Below are 22,699 nucleotides of genomic sequence, written 5' to 3'. Positions count from 1 at the left end.
AGTGTTCAGTGGGTGTAGTTCATTTCAGACTCGGAGTAGAACTGTGATTTGTTCTTATATACTGAGCTTTACTCTGAGACATACACATACTCATGATCTAATAATTCTGTCACGAGATTGTTGTGTACATGTGGGATTAGGCCAGCTAAAGTTTCTCTCCACATATTTCACCAGCTCATTGAAGACTATTGGAGATGGCGTCTGAAAAAAAGGACACCGGTGATCAGGTACTGTTTCAAATTTGTGACAGGTGGTGTCCTCCTGCTGATAGCTCAGTTTTTCTTTTTTAAGGTTATTGTCTTTCACTTTTTTATATGAATGCATGTGTTCTTTTTGAGGGTCACTGCTGTTTATCAGCAGTTGTGTAGGCTATGAAAAGGTAGGGCTAAAAAAGTTCAACTGGATTAAAAACTGTGAAAGCTAAATAAGAAACTATCGTTTATATGCATGATTGTACTGTTGTAATGCACTTTTTCAAGTGAGAGTACAAAAGTGAACAAGAAGCATGACAAGTTTTCCTTACAGAATGTATTTCTTCGAATCCTCAATCTTCGATCTGTCAATGCTGCTCTCGAATCCATCGAGAAGACCTACATCAGTACGAAACAGTCTCATTCCATCATAAGTTGTGTGTGTGGGCTGTATGAGAAAGGTGTGAGTAAGGCTGGCAGCTTGGCTGTATGGAGTTTGCAACCTGCCCTCGATTTACTGGAGCCCCAGCGTAAGTCTTCAAATCTTCTGTAATATTATTAAAAGTCATTATGCTATTAAACTGGTTTAATCCTCCTAAAGCATTACAAACTTTATACACCTTTTGCATTCCAGGGTCTGTTTGGACCCGGTGGAACGTAAGCTTATAAAACAGTCTTTCTTTCTTTCTTTCTTTCTTTATTTATATAGCACAAGTAAACACAACCAACGTTGACCACTGTGCTTTACATAAAATACACAGAAAACAGAAAGACAGAAACATAATATAATATAATATAAAACCTCGTCAAAAAAAAAATCAAGGAAATGCCTGTTCGAGAAGATATAACTTTAGTTTGTGTTTAAACTCAAGTAAGGAGGTCAGTGTTCTCAGGGAAATTGGGAGGGTATTCCACAGCCTAGGACCCACAACAGCAAAAGCACGATCACCTCGCGACTTCAATCGAGAGAGGCTGGGACAGATTTCGACTGCTGGAGGAACGTAAACACCTAACAGACACGTTTGCTGTCAAAAGTTCAGATAAATATGAAGGGGCGATACCATTTAAGGTTTTAAAAACAAACAGCAATATTTTAAAATCGACCCTATAACGCACCGGCAGCCAGTTTAGCGACCGTAAAATTGGCGTGATGTGTTCACGTTTGCGGAGCCCGGTTAAGAATCTGGCAGCAGCGTTTTGGACCATTTGCAGTCTAGTAATAGAAAACTGCGGCAATCCCACATATAAGGAATTGCAATAATCAAGGCGGGATAGCACGAAGGCATTTAGTACTCTTTCAAGCTCGTTCGACGATAGAAAAGACTTGGCCCTGGATAACAACTTTAGGTGGTAAAAACAGGATTTAACCACTGTGTTAATATGTTTATCAAGCTTAAGGGCGGAATCTAGGGTAATTCCTAAACTCTTAACAGTAGGTTTGATCTCAAAATAAATATTTTCCGCATTAAGCAATGTTTTCTCATTTTCTACTGGAGGCCCAAATACAATAGCTTCCGTTTTACTAGCATTTAAGAGTAGAAAATTAGTAGACATCCAGGACTTTATCTCATTTAAGCACAAATAAAGGTTTTCTAGACCCTTTGTGTCAGTACGTTTAAAAGGCAGATAGATTTGAGTGTCGTCTGCATATAGATGAAAAGACACTCCGTGTTTCCTAAAAATAGAGCCAAGTGGCAACATGTATAATGAGAACAGAGTAGAGAGTCAATGCAAGAAAATATATTTTATTTTAATAATATATTAGCCTACATGAAATTTATCAGAACATATAGTAACATTATAGTTATAGTAATATTAGTAACCAAACATTATTACTCTGACATATTTTCAAACAAAATATATTCATTTTACTTGCATACTCTTTTGCATTCATATAAAATGTAATGAATATAATGAATGAATGATGATGAAAAACAGTTTGAATTTATTGTTTTAAAACAACATTTTATTTATATATATATATATATATATATATATATATATATATATATATATATATATATATATATATATATATATATATATATATATAAATAAAATGTTGTTACAGGCCAGCGCACATATGTCCAATACAAATGATTTAAAGGAATGGAGTCTGCAGTTCAGATTCTAGTTTGGCAATAAATCAGTCAGAATATATGAAGAACAAAACAAATTGAGCAGGATAATATCTTATTTTTGTATTGCAATCAAGTCTGTTTTAGTGAGACCCAGCAAAATAAGTAATCTGGTGAGTCTATAATGGTCTTTAAAAAAATGTGGATATTGATGCTCCGGTGGGGGAGAGTCTGTCTTCTGTCATGTCCACTATAGTGGATGCTGTGCTTTCAGGTCAATGCTAAATCTATCAGTTTAGTGACCTGTTTATTGCACTGCATGGATGTCCCTTACTTGACAAATTCATTTACATTTAATAGTGATCTTAATTGATATTAAAAGATAACAGTAACAGATCATTTAACTTGAACAGTAGGCTACTAATACATTTTTTCCTGTTTTTTCCTCCTGTGTATTTTGAACAAATATATTTATTACATGAATTCAAATACAAGTTGAGAAATGCAATGCAGCCAGGGTTATAGTCTGGAATTGCAAAACTGAACTCTGGTTTGTGATCAGATCAATAATTGGGCAATCATGTTAAATATTTGAACCCTTCAAGGACCAACTTCAGCATTACACAAGACTAATCTGCCGAGAGACGTAATTACATGTTACTAGCACTCTGACTCACCAGTGATTTCCTTTTTGCAATGAGCTAATGATTTGATATTCTGTAGCCTGTGTATGGCATAATACACTTTCAGTATATGTAACTGCAGCATTATCAAAAATTTGTATGTTATATATAGGCCTACAGTATTTAAACTAAATATGTTAGTTTTGTTGAGAGTAACAAAAAAAATCATAGACACCATAAATGAAATCACACACTACTGTTCAAAAGTTTGGGGTCATTAATACTGTTATTCAGCAATGATGCATTCAATTGATCAATAATGAATTTTATGAAGAATTGAAGAATTCATGAAGAATTAATTCACAGGAATGAATTATGTTCTGAAAACACTGAAAACAGTTACTGGAAATCGTACAAATATTTCACAATATTTACTGTATTTGTAAATAAATGCAGCCTTGGTGAGCATAAAAGCCTATATCAAGTTCCAGATCAGTTCAGCATTGATTTCAGAAATGAAAGGTCAACCTCATGATTTCTGGAGGAGTTGGGAAGGCTTAGTATTATCTAGGGAAACATTCTGAAAGAGCCATTTTCATCAAATGAATCAGCATATGCTTGCAATAATGAAAGATGTGTTAGTAGCCTATGTTTGAGTGTTTCACTCTCAAGTTATAAAACGTAAAACACATTTTTCTTTTTAATTTTTTTATTATTCATAGTTGTAGCAGCCAATTCAATGGCCTGCAGAGGACTGGACCGCCTGGAGGAGAAGGTACCGGCCTTGCAGTCTCAGCCAACTGAGGTAATGTGGTTAAAACTGCTCACTAAGTTGTTAACTAGATTCCCTTTCTGTTGGCAGACATTTAAAATGCAGGTACTTTGTTTGCTTGTCCCACAACAGCTGGCAGCAAATATCAAGGAACTGATGTCTTCAACTTTGGAAACCGCCAAAGATGGTATCGCCTGTCCGATCAAACAAACCTCTATCGTTGTGTTGGGCAAGGTATCTTCTGGGTACCAGCAGAGCAAGAATGCCATAAGGGACGGCATACAGTATGTCCTTAACAGCAAGCTTGTGTACCTGGCCGAGCAGAGAGCCAACAGGGCTCTAAGTCTGACGGAGAACCTGGTCGAATATGTCCTTCCTGAATCTTCAGCTGAGACAGGTATTCAAATAATGTTATATGCTTATTAAAAGAAAATCATATATAAAATAATTTCAAAGCAGCAAAGTGCATGTGCTTTTATAGCTAGACACTAGATGTCGCCGAAACGTTATTGTTAAAGTCCCCGAACATGACTTTGTATGTGCATTATCATTTGGACTACATTGCTTTCACTCTATTTTTCTCTCTATTATTGAACCATGTCTATATGGAAGGTCATTACTGTTTTGGTAAATTATGATTATGAAACGATGACAAAATGACAAGAAGTTCTTAAAGTGACAAGAAGTGATTCTAACATAAAAAGTAAAAAAAAAAAAAAAAAAAAAAAATGTATGCCATAATTATGACTTCTTATCTCATAATTTTTACTTTGATGACATAATTTCGATTCTCCAAAGCATTGTTCTCTTATGTGGCAGAAATATGCTTCCATACTAGTTAAACCATGCATTTAGCAATTGTATCTATTCTGTTAAATGTAAACATTGTCTTTGCAATTCTATTTTTCCTATCAACTATAGTCATATAAAAATGTTTTATTGTGTTGTGGACTCTATTGTTGTGTTTCAAGTCATAGAGCCACAGATAAAGTTAATATAGAGCTCTGGATTGAATAAGTGTTGATCTATAGTGACTCATTGCCTGGAAGAACTACTATATAGTAGTGTTGTTTCCTCTTTGCTCTCTATTTATTGTAATATTTCATCTTTAAGTGTCCACCGTGTGTCTGTTCCTCTACAGAGATGTGTCCGGACTGGAGGCACGTGTTCGCATTTATGGCTTCAAATTGCATAATTTGTCTAATATATATATATATATATATATATATATATATATATATATATATATATATATATATATATATACAGACACACACACACACACACACACACACACACACACATATATACACATATATAGATATATTAAAAAATTACTGAAAAATATAACAATAAAAGCTGTTTCAAAATATAATAGTATGTACATAATTTTAAAATTACACTAAAAAGGAGAACCGTCACCTCTCTAAAGACAAAGTGTGCATTACATGTGCTCCTGACCAGTGTTAAGGGATGTTACTTTTAAAAGTAATGCGTTATAATAATGTATTTCTTTCTGAAAAAAGCAAGCCATTGCGTCTTAATGGAAAATATTGTATTCCATTATTTTGCTTTACTTTTTCTCACCTATGCTTGGCTTGCTTGCTTGTTTTTTAAAGCTTTTGGCACATTTAAATGACCTTTCACACCAAAAGCGTGAAAGACTTCAGATTTTGGCCCAGGATCAGAGAAATCTTTTAGGATTTTCAAAATTTGTCTCAGATGGCCGAATCGTGGCCAAAATCGAACAGTGTGAACCCGACTTTAGACACCTTTCTGCTCAGAGGCAATGATTCCTTTAATTCCTTAGAAACAGAAACGTTTCCTGTGAGCTCTTTTTGGTTATCCTTTGTTTATCAGTGTCTGTAAAAGTGTGTCGAATGTGCTAATTCCTTCCTCACGAGGCCCTAAAGAAGAAGCACGTTGCCGGTTATTTCTATCCCAATATAGTTTTCATGGTTATGTCTTTCTGGGGCCATGTTTAATGGTACATTCAGCAGAGGGAATCTGTTTAGTGTGTGTTTTGTCTGCCTTTGTAAATTGAATTGGATTGCATTTAATGTTGGTTATTGAGCGAGAAGGCCTGAATGCTTCTGTAGCCTGGAGCTTACTGGTTATGTGTGTCATTATTACATTGGGTGATGTTTGTTTTGTTTATATAGAGGAAGTGCTTCCTGAGGAATTTCTCTTTTTAACCCTTACATCATCTATGACCTGAAGATTTAGTGCTACCGCCATCTTTTTGTTTTTGTAATTTTCTAGCCCGGAGGAATTCATTTCCCCCACTATATCGGAAACTGGTGCCAGTTATTACAGTGTTGTCACCATAGACTTTAAAAAAATAGGTTGTCACATACCGGGTAAAATGTCACAGTGAAGCCTGCACAAAACAATTCATGGGAAAGCAACAGTGTAAAAGAAAATATGGAAAAAATATGGAGAAAAAAAAAAGAATAAAATCAAAGCATTGTTATAGACCTTATGCGCCAGAGAAACGAGGGCGCCGCCATCTTTAGAATATTGTCTTTGAACTTCCGTTTTTGCGGTCGCTCTGTATATTTCTATGGCATTGCTGTCCAGGGGTAATTAGCTTTTGAAGTGGATTTAATTAATGTAAAGTTAACGAAAGTTATCATGAGGATTGTAATGTTTAAAGCCGATGTCTCAACAAATGTCAGTAGACCGGGAAGATTTTAAAACGAGCCGTTCATTCATAAATACGCAAGATCGCTGTGAAAATACAGACCGGAAGTCAAAAGACAACGAGCGCAGCGCTGAAAAGGGGCGGGGCTACATAAGGTCTATAGTTGACAAAAATTAAGTTATTAGTAATTATAGATATTTATTTAAAATACAGTAAAAACAGTAACAATGTGAAATATTATTACAATTAGAAATAACAGTTTAATATATTTTAAAATGTAATTTATTCCTGTGATCAAAGCTGAATTTTGAGCATCATTACTCCAGTCTTCAGTGTCACATGATCCTTCAGAAATCATTCTAATATGCTGATTTGATGTTCAATTATTAATAATTGTTATATTATTAAATAATATATATAATATTATTTCATACAGTAATAATATTATATCAAATGTTTTATTAGGATTATTTGATAAATAGAAAGATCAATGAACAACCTGTATTTGAAACAGAAATCTTTTGTAACATTATAAATGTCTTTACCCACATTTTGATCAATTTAATGCATTCTTACTTTTCTTTTACTAACCCCAAACTTTTAAATGGTATCAAGGTTTCCACAAAAATATTAAACAGCACATCCATTCTCAACATTGATAATAAGAACTGTTTCTTGAGGAAATCAGCATATTCAGCTTTGCCATCACAGAAATTAATTACATTTTAAAATAAAAAAGTCATTTTAAATTTACATCATGTTTTTACTGTAGTTTAGATCAAAAATAAATACAGCCTTGGTGAGCATAAGAGACTTCTTTCAAAAACATTTAAAATCTTGCTGACCCCAAACCTTTTCAATATCTTATTCTGTCTATTCATTCCATTGTTGTTTTTTATTTCTGCTGCATAAAGGAATTGTAATCCTTTTCGCAGTCTATTGTCACAGAGAGTGAGCGAATAAGATGTGTGTGTTTGAATCTCTATAAAAGAACATGAAAGCAATATAAATACCACCCTTCCGCTTATTATGTCCTCACATAAGATTTTATTTAATTTTTTGCAGAGGATGATGGGAGTATGAGAGAGAAGGAGCCTGATGTTGGATCCTCTGGCCAGAATCCCAGTTTCAGCAGGCTGAGAGCGCTGGCCGACACCATCTGCAGACGTGCCTTTGAGAAGACCGCGGCACAGCTCCAGCGCTCCAAACGTCAAGGTCAGGAACTGGTCACACAGATCCCTGGCGTGAGTCCCCTGGTAAGCAGCAAACAGTATTCAAGTGTTAGTTTGTCCTTCCAACAAGTACAAAATGTGGCTTCAGTGTTGAGCACATGTTTCCTTTTGAAGTGTTTGAAGTGTACAACTCTTCACAGAGCCCACAGCAAATTAAGGGCCCTCGTTTTGGAAACCACAGTTGTGCATACAGCTCGCTCAATTAGCACACTTAGTACGCCAAATTACTACACACTGCCAATCCAGTAGACTCAAACAGAGAGCCCAGTAAATCGGGCACATGCATTTTATTTGCATTAAAGTATATACAAAATCTATCGTCTTTACTAAAACTAAAAAATGTATAAGCAATAAACAAACCAAAAAAGATGTCTGTGGTGTAAATGTTGATTTTGTGTTCTTTAAGGTTGAATATACCATGAAGACAATGAAGACTATAGGCGGTGTGATACTAGGACTCCCGAGCTCTATAGCAGCATTTCTGAAAGATGGCCAACAGCACGGTCCTCATGTGGAGATGACCAATAATGAGCATGAGAAGCTCCAGGTGAGTGGATCTTTTCAGCATCACTAGTTCTAGTAATGTAAGACCATTGTAAATATTTGCCACTTACATAAACTTAAAGGAACACTCCACCCATTTGCATTAAGCTTTGCATTGTTAGAAACCCAGTCATACTATTGAATGGTCGTGCAACACTCTCTCATTTTCCCCTGAGATGGGAGAAATCCGTATTTACCTCTTAACACTTCCTCCCACAATGACGCAAAAATCGTCATTTTGCGTCATTGTCGGAGGAAGTGTAAGAGGGGGGGATTTCTGTTGAGACTACAAGCACTAGTTCCCACCCTTTCAAACCCGCCCATAGGGGGTTGGACCTAATGCGCTAACAGACCTATCACAGATCAGTGCCAGTGCGTTTGATTTCCAATGCCATCCTCTTTTTTCCGGACATGTCCAGCCGTCGAGATCGTCCAAAATGTCCGGGATTCGGCTTTTGCTTTCTGCAGTCGCCATTCATTGTTTACATGCACACCTTTTGTTTCTATCTAGCTGAATTCATTCCGATTCGTGAATCTGAATGTAGTGTTTACATGAACGCTAAACAAGTGATCGGTTGATGTGCGTTTTAACATTGCTAAGAAAATTCCCGCTCCTCCGTGAGAGATGCGAGACCGGTGCGTCTCAGTAATGACGCCACCGGCCTCGCGCCGTTCTCCTGCGCCCCTCAGCCTCGTCCTGCTCGCCACAGTAAACATGATGAATGGCGACTGTAGAACGCAAAAGCCGAATCCCGGACATTTTGAGCGATCTCGAAATCCAGGGCAAACTCATCACGGAGACTCGCTAGTAGCTTAGCTTTGTTGTTGTCAATTGCCCTCTCTTACCGGTAGGCGTGGCTTGGGAGTGGCCTCCTAGGGCAGCGAAGCAAGTGCATTCTGGGAGTTGTTGTCTTTCATCCACATAAGCCAAAAATACATTTTCTGGCTTTTCTTAGTCTATTTCACATTTCTTCTACATAAATGACCTATTTTAAATACACATTCATCTTTCCAGAGGTAAAGTGTCCCTTTAAAATATTGACCTTTTATTGACCAAATATTTTCTGGCTAGCTATTTATGTCCCGCGATTTACTGTAATACCATAAACATTCATACGCCCCATTGAACTTCCCAATTTCACTATTTGACCTAGATTGTTTGTTTGAGTGTGTAGGCATTTATAGTCTTAAGGTGCGGTCACATTTACCATTGTAAATGTTGGGGGTGAAACCTAGTCATTTTAACAGGAATCTGTGCAATCAGGAGTTTCATGTAAGGGCAAAAAAGTTCCCCACGCAGTTCAAGTTGCTCACTATTCGAGTGCATTGACCAACAGAAAGCTGCATGGTTTTAAAGTGACTTCTGTTTGCGCAGTGCTTCATACACGCTACACTATTGACAATAGACTGTGGACCTTTTTTTTTTACCAATGTCACCACACCTTTAAAAATGCACCAGAAAAATTACATTGTCAATGGTCATTTTTATTGATGGGCATGGAGATTTAAGCAATATTACACAACACTTTAATTTGCAGTCCTGGCAGGATACCATTCTGTATAGTATTTTTACTACACATTTGGAGAGTAATAAACAGATCTCCATAAAAGCGTAAGAAAAATGTTGGATTGTTTGTTTGCTTAATCATTTTAGCACACTTATATTAAGATGCTATTTTTTCTTGCAGAGTAATGGGCTGCTGAGTCTGGTCAGTGGATTAGGGCAGCAGTTACTTAAAGTCAATGAATCTGTACTGGGTAATGTAAAGAAAACCCCTCAAACCAGTTTCAACCTGGCTAAGGATGGAGTCAACATGGTCCTGGGTTCCTTTGGTGCAGTCAGGGAGCGAGCGCTGCACAACCTTTCTTATTATGGGCTGGTGAGTGAGTCCTCAGGTTTGATTTGATTTGGCTCCTCACGTGCTTTGACGCGTCTGACATCTAGTTCACGTGGACTCTTCGCATGTGAATGGACCTTCAATACATACAGACACAAACAAACTCACACACCTCAACCTCATCACCAACGCCTGCTGTGATCACACACACAGCTCTGCATAGCAGGGGAATATTTCCTTCATGGATTCTGTCTAGACTGAGAGCGACATTGAATTATTTTAATAGTGTTTAATGTTCACAAATGTTTTAAATCACCTTGGATACATCACTTTAGAAAATGGTTAATTAAAGAGGTTCATAATTTAAGAAGTTAGTCGTTTTACTTCACAGAGCCGAATTTAAGCATAGTTCCAGTTCTCAGATTTGATTAGTCGAGTAGCTGAAATACAGTACAATATTGTACGTGGATTATTCAGTTATCTGGATTTTACGGTTGATGGTTTTACATGATTCCGGATTGTTAGGCTCTTCGAAGCTCATCCCGGAGTTGCTGTCATGGCAACAGGTCCATAAGCTTAGGATTAGATTGCTTCTTTTTTAAGCGGAGGTGACACTTAAAGTCTGTCCCAGCCACTGCTACTTAAGTACAACTTAAGTAGCCTACTACAAGAGTAGCCTACCCTATTCCCTATTGAACTACGGACAATAGACACAGCCAAATTTACTCATTGAGAGATTTATTAGTGAGGGAATAATCACCTAATCATTTTATTTGAGTCTTCCACACATGAAGTACAGTTAGTGTAAGCCGTGCATTAATTTAAACAGCTATTATGGGAGTGGCTTGATGCTGCACAGGAGATGCAGATAACTTGCTGTCTGTAATAAAAATGATGTCTGCATTGCCATTAGAAAAATGTTCTTGACCCTTAAGAAACTTTAATGCTGTCACTCAAATCTGCTTCACAGGTCAAATTAAATGAATTGCTAATTACAAAATTGAAATAAAAATGTAAAGCTTTTACAAACAGGCTACTAGAAATCGTGAAATAATGGAAATAATTGTAATCTTAAAGCCACACTAAGTAGAATTTGTGTTTTTGTCAAACAGCGACCCCTAGAGTCGCTGTGGAGTACTTGCACTGTCGTAAATATATAAGCCTATATTATAACGTTATTACATGATTGCAGCTAAATCACAAGTAAATAGTCTATAGTCTAGGCCTACTGTATAATTTAATTTCTGTTGTTTTTATTGGAATGTAAACATTACAAAATGCCAGATAACATCAATTAAGTTAAATGTAAGTCGCATTATTTCATAACATTGGCCGTTATGATGTCATTAGACATGATTATTGCAATTTATCATAATACAGTAGTTTGCAAATTGTGCTCGTTTATACTATTTACAACCTCTACGTTAGGCTTATTTATGTCCTGATAATTATGTGAGATATTGAAAGCTGTTCTCATGATAATCGCAGGAATCAACGTCAACAGCATCGTCTGATATCCCTCAGGACTACGTGATAAATACACCTCACAACACCTGTTAAGCTGGCAAACTAATTTGTGAGGCATATCTATCTGATTTATCAAAACGATTACATTTACACCTGGTCACATAAATGTATTTTTGCGAAACGGATTTAAATACGATCTTCAATTCTCGCGCTATATGCAGAGTGCACGTCACCGAAAGCAACAGATATGAGCTGCATTTTGTAGATCATCAGCTAAAATTTCAAAATCAAAGACCGCAATAAGAGAGAGCAGTAAGCCTCGTAAGATCATTTTGTTTCTTTACTTTTAATGATGAAGATTGTGTGTTAAGCGTCTGTGACTTACTTTCACTTTGATTTGCGATAGTTTGCACGTTGGCTTGATGCAGTTGCTCATCTGTGGTGATGCGTGTTCCAGCGCGTCGTCATATCTGGATATAACATATAGCCTATAACACGCTCTCACACGTTTTTATTTATTATTTTTTTAGTATTTTTTGGAAGAAGTACAATTTGGTTTCTTTCAACAACTATATGCATTTACACTTGTCCAGTTTCGTCTGGAATGCGTCTCAGATCTCCTGAAGTGGTTTGAGGGATCGGATTCAAATCCGTCTCGAATGCATTTCGGAGGGCATTTACACCTGGTCTTTTCACGATCGGATAGCTATCAGATCTGAGAAAACGCATGAAGTGGCATAAACAGCCCCCATGACAAAAACATACGCACGAAAGCCGAAAACAAACGCTGGTTGGCCGCTCACGTCCAAATTTGACGAAGTGGTGGGGGAAGTGACGTCGTAAAGCAGTCGAATTTTGTAGTTCTTTTTGTGCTCTGGTCACTACCCGAACCCTGAAGTTACATAGTGCCAGTAAAAGCGATACAGACCCCGTCAGGCTCTGGCAGACGTGTCATTCAACCTATTGTAAGTCGATGTACCATCACAAGGATCTTGGAAATATATTATGAAGGTTGAAAAGTTCCATGTTGTTGCTTTAAAGCTACACTGTGTAATTTTTTTAAGTTGATTCTTAGCAAAAAACACTTTGTTCTTTCAAAATGATATGTGCTCATTAATGTGTAATTACTTCTACCAACTAATCAAGTATTCTCGTAAGCGTAGAATCTGCCATTTAGAATACATACGAGCGAGTCGCTCGAATGGCGGCAGCCATGTTGCGCCTCCATCTTGAAAGTACATTAGCCAAAGAGGGACATACCTGGAAATTCAAGCTTCGCCTTTTGCGTTTTTACACTCAGTGGCACCGTGAAGAATGCGAGGGGGAGATTACTCGCGACTGCCGGCAGATTTGAAATAATACGGCCACCGTAGGAGTTAAAAGGCCATCGGAATGGGAGGGGCTAGAAAGTAATATTCAGTTGGTAGTCATAAACAATTTCACCGCTAGATGGGAGAAAATCCTACACAGTGTAGCTTTAATAATTGTAATTATAATCTATAACTTTTATGTTGTTTTGGTCGCTTGGCTGTTTCCTTATAAAGCTCCAGAAATGTTTTCGTCAGGTGTGTGATGTTCTTTTTAAATAATGTCATTATGTTGCTGTCTTACCGCCAGCCAATTAATTGCTGCTGAAATTACTGACAACTCATTTCGCAGTTCAGAATCGGTTCTTTCTTTCAGGAGACATGCACTTTGAATTTTGCAGACATTTTACATTTGCAAACAGCTATGTAACTCACTGCATGAAAGATAATATCTGAAAAAGCATAATAGGAGCACTTTAAGTCTATAATTCAACAATTGGTGAAATTTAATTGAAATACATTTTAATCCTGCTTGTATTTTATAGTTTATTGTCAAGCAGGTTAAGTTTTACTTTCTTTGAGAAGACAGGGCACCCGGCGCAGCACAAGCACGTGTGCAGACATGTTTTCGACCCATTTGTGAAGTATTGTGTGAAGAGGAGATGCACACATAAGGATTTAATCAAAAACAGATGAGTCTAGATTATAGAGCTGATCTGACTATTTTTGCAGGCAGACGAGGGGCTACTGTTCCTGTCTGGGTTTAACAACTTTTAATAATGCTTTAAACTTAAGTAGTAATTGAATAACAGTTTATTTATTTTAGTTTCTTTCTATTTTTTATTGTTTTATTAATACTATATTCAAAATAGGGTCAGTAATTTTTTTTAAAGAAATGCATACTTTTATTCAGCAAGAATGTATTAAATGGATCAATTTCAGTTTCTCAGTTTTCAACATTGATAATAATCAGAAATGTTTCTTGAGCACCATATCAGAATGATTTCTGAAGGATCATGTGACACTGAAGACTGGAGTAATGATGCTGAAAATTCAGCTTTTCCATCACAGGAATAAATTACATTTTAAAATAGAAAACACTTATAATAATATTACTGTGGCTGTGGTGTACTCAGGAACAGGCTGAAGATGAAATAATAATAACACTCAAGAATCATCTAACAAGCAGGGAAACACTTAACACTACAGTGTAGATATTACAGTGACCGGACAAGGAGTGCAGGAGAAGGAACAACTCAAGTAGCGAACACTACGAGGATAATTACTAAACACAGCTGTGCGTACATTATTCATATTCAATTATATTCAATTAATATATATATACACACACACACACACACACACACACACACACATATATATATATATATATATAATTTTTTTTTTATATATATTTTTTTATATATATTTTTATTTAAACAATAGTGTTTGTATATTTGACAAAGCTTGACAAAGTCTTTATGTGAAAATCAATGTAAGATTGTCACAGTGTGCCCTCAATGGTATTTAATATTTTATCATGAGGGCACCCTGTGAAAATTGTATATACTGACTTTCATATTGACTTATTTACTTTAAAATTAGACTTTCTGTGGTCTGGTAAATAGTAATATTCAAAATGTTTTTGCTTTTATAACAAGCAAATCTCTTTTGTTGACCGTTATCTTCAATGTTATCCATTCATCAGTTATTTGGTTTTTCTTTTTCTTCAATGCACAAAGAGAGTCAGTGGCAAACATGTAGGTAATGACAATGCCACACAACCACATATCCGAGAAGTCAGTTGACATGGAGACACATCATTTAAATCGTGACTAATCAGTGCGTTCTTGGATGTTCTTTTGGTGACTTGTCAAACGTGGACGGATGTTATTCAGGGAATCGGGGTGTATGAATGACGGTCTGGCATTGTCTAATTGTCCTCAGTCTAACCATAAGTCAAGTTTATGCTTATGCTTTCATTTAAATATTAACAGCAGCTCAACTATTTTTAACATTGATAACAATAATAAATGTTTCTTGACCAAATCAGCATGTATTAGAATGAATTTTGAAGGATCATGCGACACTGAAGACTGGAGTAATGATGCTGAAAATTCAGCTTTGCATCACAGGAATAAATTACATTTTATAAAATATTAAGATATCAAACAGGTATTTAAATTTTAATAATATTTCATAATATAACTGTTTTTACTGTACTTCTAATCAAATAAATACAGCATTTGTGCACATAAGAGACTTTAAAAAAAATCCTCATTAAGAAAATAATACAAATAAAAAGAATATAGAATTAATAGAACGAATTTGATTTTAGTGTCAAGCTTCTCTGAGCTTAAGTAGAATTGATTTTATTTTTGATTTTATTTTGACGGTATGAAGTATTTTTTATGTTTATGTAACTGCTCTTATGCAGGTCAAACTGAAATGTTCAAATTAATTCAGCCATAAAATAATACATTCTCATTCTTTATCATTCATATTTTGAATAATTGCACAGTTTGACACTTGGCTTTGTGTCACTGCAAAATATATTATACAAAGACTCTAATCCCTAGTTTCACAGACAAGGTTTAAGGCTAGTCACTGACTAAAACTCATGTTTGATCTGTTTTAACTAAAAGCAACTCGCACTGACATCAAAATATGTGACAATGTGTATACCAGATGAGATCAGAGAGAAACGTAATGAATCATTCAAAGTTCCCCATCGCTCTTCTTGCCATATTGGTCTGGGATTCCTTGAAAAACAGCAGGCGAGTCTTGTTGGAAGATGTCCACCAGTACAAACCCTACTGGTTGCTTCTGGGAAACAAGGTCTGATATTGTAATTAGCCACAGACCATTTGCACAAACACGTGAAGTGAAAGGACTGGGCACAGAGGTGTTGACGATTACATCACAATACCCAGAAAGCAGCTGGAAGATGACGTCTGTCATACAGCGAATTGCATAAAAGCAATTTGACTCAATGCTTGTGAGTGCAGTTGCATAATGTCAGGATTCTATCACTTCAGTCTGGTTTATTCTTAGATTGGTAACTTAGCGTGCGGTTCAGAGTTAGCTTGAACCATGCGCTCTTTTGTCTGTATGATACGTTGTATGTTCGGATCCTGACACTTCTATCTAGCTCGGGTTCGGTTCAGTGTTGGGGTTCGGACATTCATGCTCCATGTTTTGTCTCTTGTTGCGAGGCACGGATTGAGTGTTCATTCACTCGCTGTGCGCTCTTGTCTTGTGTGTGCTCTTGTCTTGAGTGCCTGGTTTATGTTTTCATTGGCCAGGCATTCTTGTGTTGTCATTTTCTACGTAGCTTGTGTAACGGAGGCCAGCTAGTGAGAGTTGTGCGAGTAAACCTCACTCCCCTGATCTCAAGAGGTGCTGTAGTGACTGATGTTAGAGACTGTGGTCTTTAGCCTCTTTGTTAGGGTGCCCGCCTACCATGTCGGAGACCCGGGTTCGAGGCCCGCACAAAGAGGTGCAAAACAAGTGCTTTGTTTGAAAATTTTATTTTGACAAAATAATACTATCCAAAGCGTATTCACGTAACAATTTCCGGTCTCGAGTCAACACAACACGCATGCGTTGTTGTGCTCCCCCTACTGGATTGCAGGTCAATATTTTCATAAATAAAGTGGTAAATTATGTTTTTTTTGTGCGAACAGAACACTTGTTTTGCTTCCTAAAATTGAGGTTAAACCACTGGAGGCACATGGATTACCTTAATTATATCTTTCCTATCGTCTGGACCTTGGAGGTCTGATGGAGGGACTGAAAGCTCTCGGATTTCATCAAAAATATATTCATTTGTGTTCTAAAGATGAACGAAGGTCTTACAGGTGTGGAACGACATGAGGATGAGTAATTAATATCCCTTATCACTTACCTGAAACAAGACAGGAATTCAGGTTTATTAATCCTTTCCCCAGCAATTAACTCGCAAAATGCATTGATTTTGCTTTAGCGTTGTATTAAAACACATTTAGAGAGTTTTGGGAACACTTTACTACCTTGGTATCTTTGTTAAACATTATGTTGTTTAAAAATGTGTGTAGACTGAGAAGTGAGTCACGTCTCACAGATGATCTTATCATTCTAAAGAGATCTGGGTTGTTTTGTCTGTTGTTGTTTTTGTTCATGAGCTTATCTGTAGAAGTGAGAGGGAGAGATACGTTGACGCTTGCGTCTGCGTGTTTTATAAGGATCTGGGTGAGTTTAACTGAGTAGAAAGTCTGGAGTGGAAGATTTCTGATAGCACCACAGTGTTAAGAGCGCAGAGGCCACACGTTACTTCACGTTCTAGCAGTAGATATAGGTGCTCTTCTCTGCCTGGCTACAGAACATTTCACAAAAACTTTCTTTGGCCTTTCTTTTCCAATTTTTGTGCCAGAACCACTCATTTAGGCGCTGTGCCATAAACCTTTGCCTAGTGTACGATTTTGTTGTTTTTGTGTTTTGTTTGGTTTTTTTTTGTTTGTTTGCTGTTCCAATTTCTTTACCAGAAACTTGCCAATTAGGCCCCTGTGCCATAATACCTTTTCTTTCCTTTTTCTTTTTGCAATTTCTTTTTGTTTATATTTGGCTGTGTTATCTTTTGTTATTATGTTTTCCAATATCTCTTTACACAAGTAGAAACGAGAAGAAAGTCCTACAGGTTTGGAACAACTTGAAGGTGAATAAATAATGACAGAAGTTTCATTTTTGGGTGAACTATTCCTTTAATGAGGTGGATCTTAAGCCTTCACTGTTGCTCAGAGCTCAGTCACTTAGACTTTGGAGGCAATGGAGGTCAGGGAACGTGACAAAGAGTTGTAATTGGCCACAGACAGACCCATCCCTCCCTAATTAACCCCTGGCCTGGGACTGTTTGGGATCCCATAAAATAGCTAGACAAAAAGAGGAGACTCCAATAGGTCTGGCACCAAAGTTACTCTGCCCTATAGCAGCTGGCTGTCAGTCCACATATGGGGAGATGTTGTGTGACTTGTTCCTTCCTGATGGTATTTTCAGGGACTTTTTGTATTTTAGAGAATCGTTATTCCCCAAATACTAGGTTTACAGTGTTGTAGTCAAAAATGATTTTGTGTTTGAAACTAGTAAAAGAGACATTCCAACCGCATTTAGGCCTAGCCATTGAAAACAAAGCTATTATTCCACAATATTCCACATACAAGTCCTCATTGTGAAGTAGCACTCTTTGGCTTTCATTATCATTAATGTCTGACAAAGAATACTTGATGGTTTTCATTTCAGCTATACAGCTCTAGTATAGGACATTTGCCAGTTTTTACTACTCATGCGTTCATGTGAATGAACAATACTTGACTGCCAAATTCCATAATCTCTGCTACCTTTGAGATCCTTCACATGCGGAAAACTAAAGAATGGCTTTTGTTTTCTTTCATAACAGATACCTAGGCGATCTTCCAAGCCAGGAGGTTCCCAATTGGCTGGGAAAGATGGAGCAGAAGAATGTCTGAGTGGCTCCCTGGTGCTGGAGTCTAGTTTAGGAGACCACATGCACAGTCCCAGTGACATTTCTGAAAAGCCACCTCTTAAGACTAAAGAGCCCAAAGAGATATCGGAGGAAACCCGTCAGCTGAAGAAGTAGTTAGTAAAGCAGATTCCTATGCAGCAGAAAGTAGTTCTTGGGGGTAGTAGCAACAAGAAATCCTCCAACCACTGATCCTCTAGGAAGAGTCTGACAGATTACACCAAGATCTCCTCCTCCTCTTCTAACATTCACACAGTGCCAAACGGCAGGAACGGCGAACGAAAACAAAAAAACGTACTTCGTTTTTGCATTTCTTTTTTATAATAAAGCAAATGTATTTTGTTGTGCACATAAATCATTCTGGAGAACTAATATACAGTACTATTGTTTAAAAGTTTGCGGTCAGTAATATTTTACTATACTATGATCTAATATGCTGATTTGCTCAGAAAACTTTTTTTTATTATCAATGTTGAACAGTTGTTCTGCTTAAGATTTCTGTAGAAACCGTGCTTTTGTTCAGGAGTCTTTAACTGATGTTCAATAGAATAGCGTTTAATTTAAAATGACAGTATTTTAAAACATTATATAAGCCTTTACTGTAACTTCTGACCATTTTAATGCATCCTTGCTAGATTAAAATATTGATTTTTCAATAACAAAAAATCTTCCTGAGCTCAAACTTTTAGCTATAGCTGTAGCTAAGAAAAATATCTTTAGTAATAATAAAATGTGTGTTGTAAGGAATATACAAATATCTTGTGTTATTTGTGACTGATTATATAATACTAACTGTAATTGCAGAGATGGTGCAGATATCATTAATGACACAGGGCAAATCCAGACTAATTTACAATGATATTTTATTGTAACAGTCACAGCAATTGGTGATCATACACTTTTTCCAAAAGATTCCCTTGCAAAACCAAGATGTGAGGAATGAGATTTTATCATTACACAACAGGTTCATTAAACAAAAACTGCACAGTTGTGACTCATTAAGTACCAGTATAAATTATTTACGTCATAATAATTTTTTGTTGTTGTTGTTGCCATGTCACTGCCTCTATTAAGTTTTTGAGTGGACAATGTGCTTGATGAAAAAGTCCTCAGTTTTTTATGTAATGACAGTTACAGCAAACCATTACAGCAAAGGTTATTCAGTTCTTTTAGATGATTTATGCAACACATACAGCATAATAATTGAAGAAAATAGCCTGTGACTGTTTTGAGCCTGAATTTTTCCATATTTTAATATGAATAACAGGAATAATTACAACATTTGCTGAGCTAATCCTCTTTAGTCATTATATCAGAATGAAAGCGCAGATCAAAATGTTTACATGCATACTTGTGATGTCTGTGTGGTCTTTGAATATATGACAAATAAATACACATTTATCTGTCAGCTGCACACCATGTATTCACTCCATTTGTTTCACTTCAGATTTCTATTGGCAATCTTTCATCAACTGAAGTTAACATACTTTGAAATCGAATACATGATTTTGGTGTAACAATGTATTCAATACAAAAACAGCATAACATTGCACTGTGCGTTGGCATTCAGGGGAAGTCTTTATGTGATTTATTATATTTTGTAGCACAATTACACAGTGTGGTCTGTTCTTCATAAAGCACTTGACCAGCCTCAGAAAAGAAGCTGGCAAAAAACACATTGTGCTGTTATCTGAATGCATATAGACGTCCATTGTGATTAAACTGCAAGACGGCCTTGAGCTGACGACAACTCCTCGGTATGATAATACTGTGGGAGACTTTTGTATTTGATAAATGTAGCAGAAGACATTGTCGTCTTGCGTCTGCTTATATTTTTAGAACACAGCACTGAATCATGAATGACTCCCACGGCCGTCATCACCAGAGTGTTTTTACCTGTTGCCAACACTCGTCATGATTATTTGCAGAAGCACTGAAATCTTTCCTGCTTAAAGTAAGCAAATGAGATCATGCTATGGAATATTAACTCCACTTTTTGATTGCTATAATCTGCTACCACATAGCATCTTAAGCATTGTATTGAGAACCCTCCACCTTCAACACATTCTCAATGGATGAGAATGCAGACAAACTAAGACAATCTCATTGAGGAAGGTCCAGCTGTAGTCATGTGAGAGATCCCGGACTCTCATAGGAGCCACAGCAATAGTTCGTCCCTCTCGATGGTTCAAAATAGGTCATATCAGACCACATACAGTAAGCTTTATTTCCAGAGCTCTCACCAGCTTCACAACGAATCCGTTCGCTTGCGGGCGAACACTGCAGACATGCTCTTCACAATGCCCTTGATGCCTGCTAACTTTTTCACAGACACCCTGGACTCCCTGATGCGATCCACCAGCCCGTGGAAAACCATGAGGACGCTGTGGTAGTTCTCAGCAGCCGAGACCTCATAAAACTGACAGTCGGCAGAGAGCGCCAGCAGCCTGCCCTCCTCGCTGAGGACTGTGCGGCGATGGTGCAGGTCTCTCTTGTTTCCCACAATAACTATGGGCATCTTCTCAAAGCCCAGAAAGTCCTTAGTGGTTTTGATTGTTTGGATGAGTCTGGAGACTGCGTTGAAACTGGCTCGGTCACAGATGCTGTAGATCAGCACAAAGCCATCTGCCCACTGGACTCTTTTCTCACACATCAAGGACTCGAAGGACAGGTCCTGATGAGAAGACAACCACCGCACATTTATTCAACATTTCAGATGGTTTATTTATGATTTTTTTATTGACTAACAGTAGAACAGTTGATAAAAGTAGAAACCAGCCTAATCTGAATTGATGGTCTTAGCTGGTTTAAAATGGTTTCCCTAGCCTGACAAGGTCCTAACTACTTCTAAGAGTGTGTTCACACTTGTAGTTTGGTTCGCTTGGTTAATTTGCTCCGGATCAAGAAATAAATAAATTTAGTCCTGGCCCGCTTAGCATTCAGATTGGCGTTTTTATCACCAAACCTAAAGACAAAGGGATGCGTTCACAACCTGATAGGTCAGCTTTTATGACGTATTGCCTATTTTGAGATGGAATTTACCGAACATCCAAAACAATGCTGTGTTCTGGGCTAAATGCGCTTCTTGTATGTGTCTAGCCTACATATGATGGTATTTTGACCATGCTAAGAACTTGTGAAGAGCTTATAAAATGTGTAAAGGAGTCAGAACAGCAGCTGGAATCCCTCCATCACACACACACAAATGAAGATCTGCTGCGAGGAGATTCGGTTCTGATGCCTACACCCTTGACGAGTTCTCAGCTGGTTAAATACCATCATATGCACGCTGTATGTTAAAATGCCAATGTGAGCACTAAGCAGACCAGGACTAAATTTATTTATTTTTTGGTCCGGACCAAACTAGGCCAGCTAAGACCAGCACGTCATCTAAGAGGTTTATGCTGTTTTCTTCACTGGGGATAATTGAAAAGATTAAATAGTTGACAAAAAAGTTAACTTGAATGTTTACAACAGTTTCTGAAACACTGAATCACCTGTGAATATGGTGCATCCCATATATTCAGAGTTTGCTCTCGTCCATCCACAACGACATTGTGAGTGTAAAGGGACTCTGTAGAGAAAGCATAGAAGTTAGTAAAAATGTAAAAAATATTAAAAGTAACGTATTAGTGAATAGGGTAACATACCAATATCCCCATATTCCCCGATGAATCTACGAGTCAGGAATCGGACGATAAGTGCTACAAAACAAACTTGTATGAGCATTTGCTTATATGGCTGTTAAAAAAGTTACAAAAGATGACTAAAGAAAATGAAATGCATTTTATGGATGTATATTATAGTATATAATAATAATAAAAAACGTACCAGATTTTCCAACATTGTCTGTGCCGAGTACCACGACGTTTGCATCCATTCTCTGTCCGTTTAGTCTAGTCATGTCCTTCGGAAAGATGCTGCGAGTCGAGTGATCCGATCTGGCGCGCGTCCGCAGAGACAACAAAGTTGAGGAGAAGGCGGAGCTTAGACGTGCTCGCTCCCGTGACGCTGATGTTCCCGACGGTGAGTTTGTTTCATGAACTGAAAAGTCTCAAAACAAACACAACATCAAATATCCTATTGCATGACCGTTGGCTTGAATGATATAAAAGAGATGAGTGACGATAACTGGAATTTACATACTTTGCTTAAACGGAACTGTCAATATTTTTTGCTGTCATTTTGTTTACATCGTTCAGAAATTGAACCTGTTTAAGGCCACAAGGTGGTGCGAGTAGGCTATTGAAAACAATTGCTTTTACTTTTATGTGAAAACACCTGGTAGGTTTTTGTATATAAACTGTATTAGAGTTCTGAGTCAAAAGTCTCAGGCCTATAATAATGTTTGTGTATTCTACAAATTAAATCTAAAATAGCATCATATTTTTGTTATAGCTTGCTATAGTAGGCCTACTTTAATATCCTCCTGGGACCCAGGAATAGACTTTTGTCCACTGTAGTGGACATTATATTTGAGTGAATTTCT

At 37.0% G+C, this 22,699-nt stretch overlaps 2 protein-coding genes across 3 annotated transcripts; one reads left to right on the top strand and one right to left on the bottom strand.

Moving 5' to 3' along the window:
• plin1 (perilipin 1) lies at nt 1-19,624 on the top strand. Of its 2 annotated transcripts, XM_084124486.1 has the most exons (8): nt 1-227; nt 526-721; nt 3,615-3,697; nt 3,797-4,061; nt 7,374-7,564; nt 7,947-8,087; nt 9,772-9,963; nt 18,127-19,624. In XM_084124486.1, the coding sequence occupies exons 1-8, from the start codon at nt 195-197 to the stop codon at nt 18,325-18,327; spliced, it is 1,302 nt and encodes a 433-aa protein (XP_083980612.1). In that variant the 5' UTR covers nt 1-194; the 3' UTR covers nt 18,328-19,624. The 2 variants fall into 2 exon arrangements, with proteins under 2 accessions (XP_083980612.1, XP_083980613.1); XM_084124487.1 differs by lacking the exon at nt 9,772-9,963 and having other exon boundaries at nt 49-227.
• LOC311089629 (ras-related and estrogen-regulated growth inhibitor-like protein) lies at nt 19,613-22,185 on the bottom strand. The gene is made up of 4 exons (XM_084124492.1): nt 22,042-22,185; nt 21,861-21,914; nt 21,708-21,784; nt 19,613-20,884 (listed from the first exon to the last, which is right to left on the bottom strand). The coding sequence occupies exons 1-4, from the start codon at nt 22,112-22,114 to the stop codon at nt 20,459-20,461; spliced, it is 630 nt and encodes a 209-aa protein (XP_083980618.1). The 5' UTR covers nt 22,115-22,185; the 3' UTR covers nt 19,613-20,458.
• Nucleotides 22,186-22,699: the final 514 nt, after the last annotated feature.

This window comes from Abramis brama, assembly GCF_963993115.1.
Source record: "Abramis brama genome assembly, chromosome: 9".
NCBI lineage: Eukaryota > Metazoa > Chordata > Actinopteri > Cypriniformes > Leuciscidae > Abramis > Abramis brama.
The sequence above is the reverse complement of the archived record's forward strand: the minus strand, read 5'-3'. Positions and strand labels throughout refer to the sequence as shown.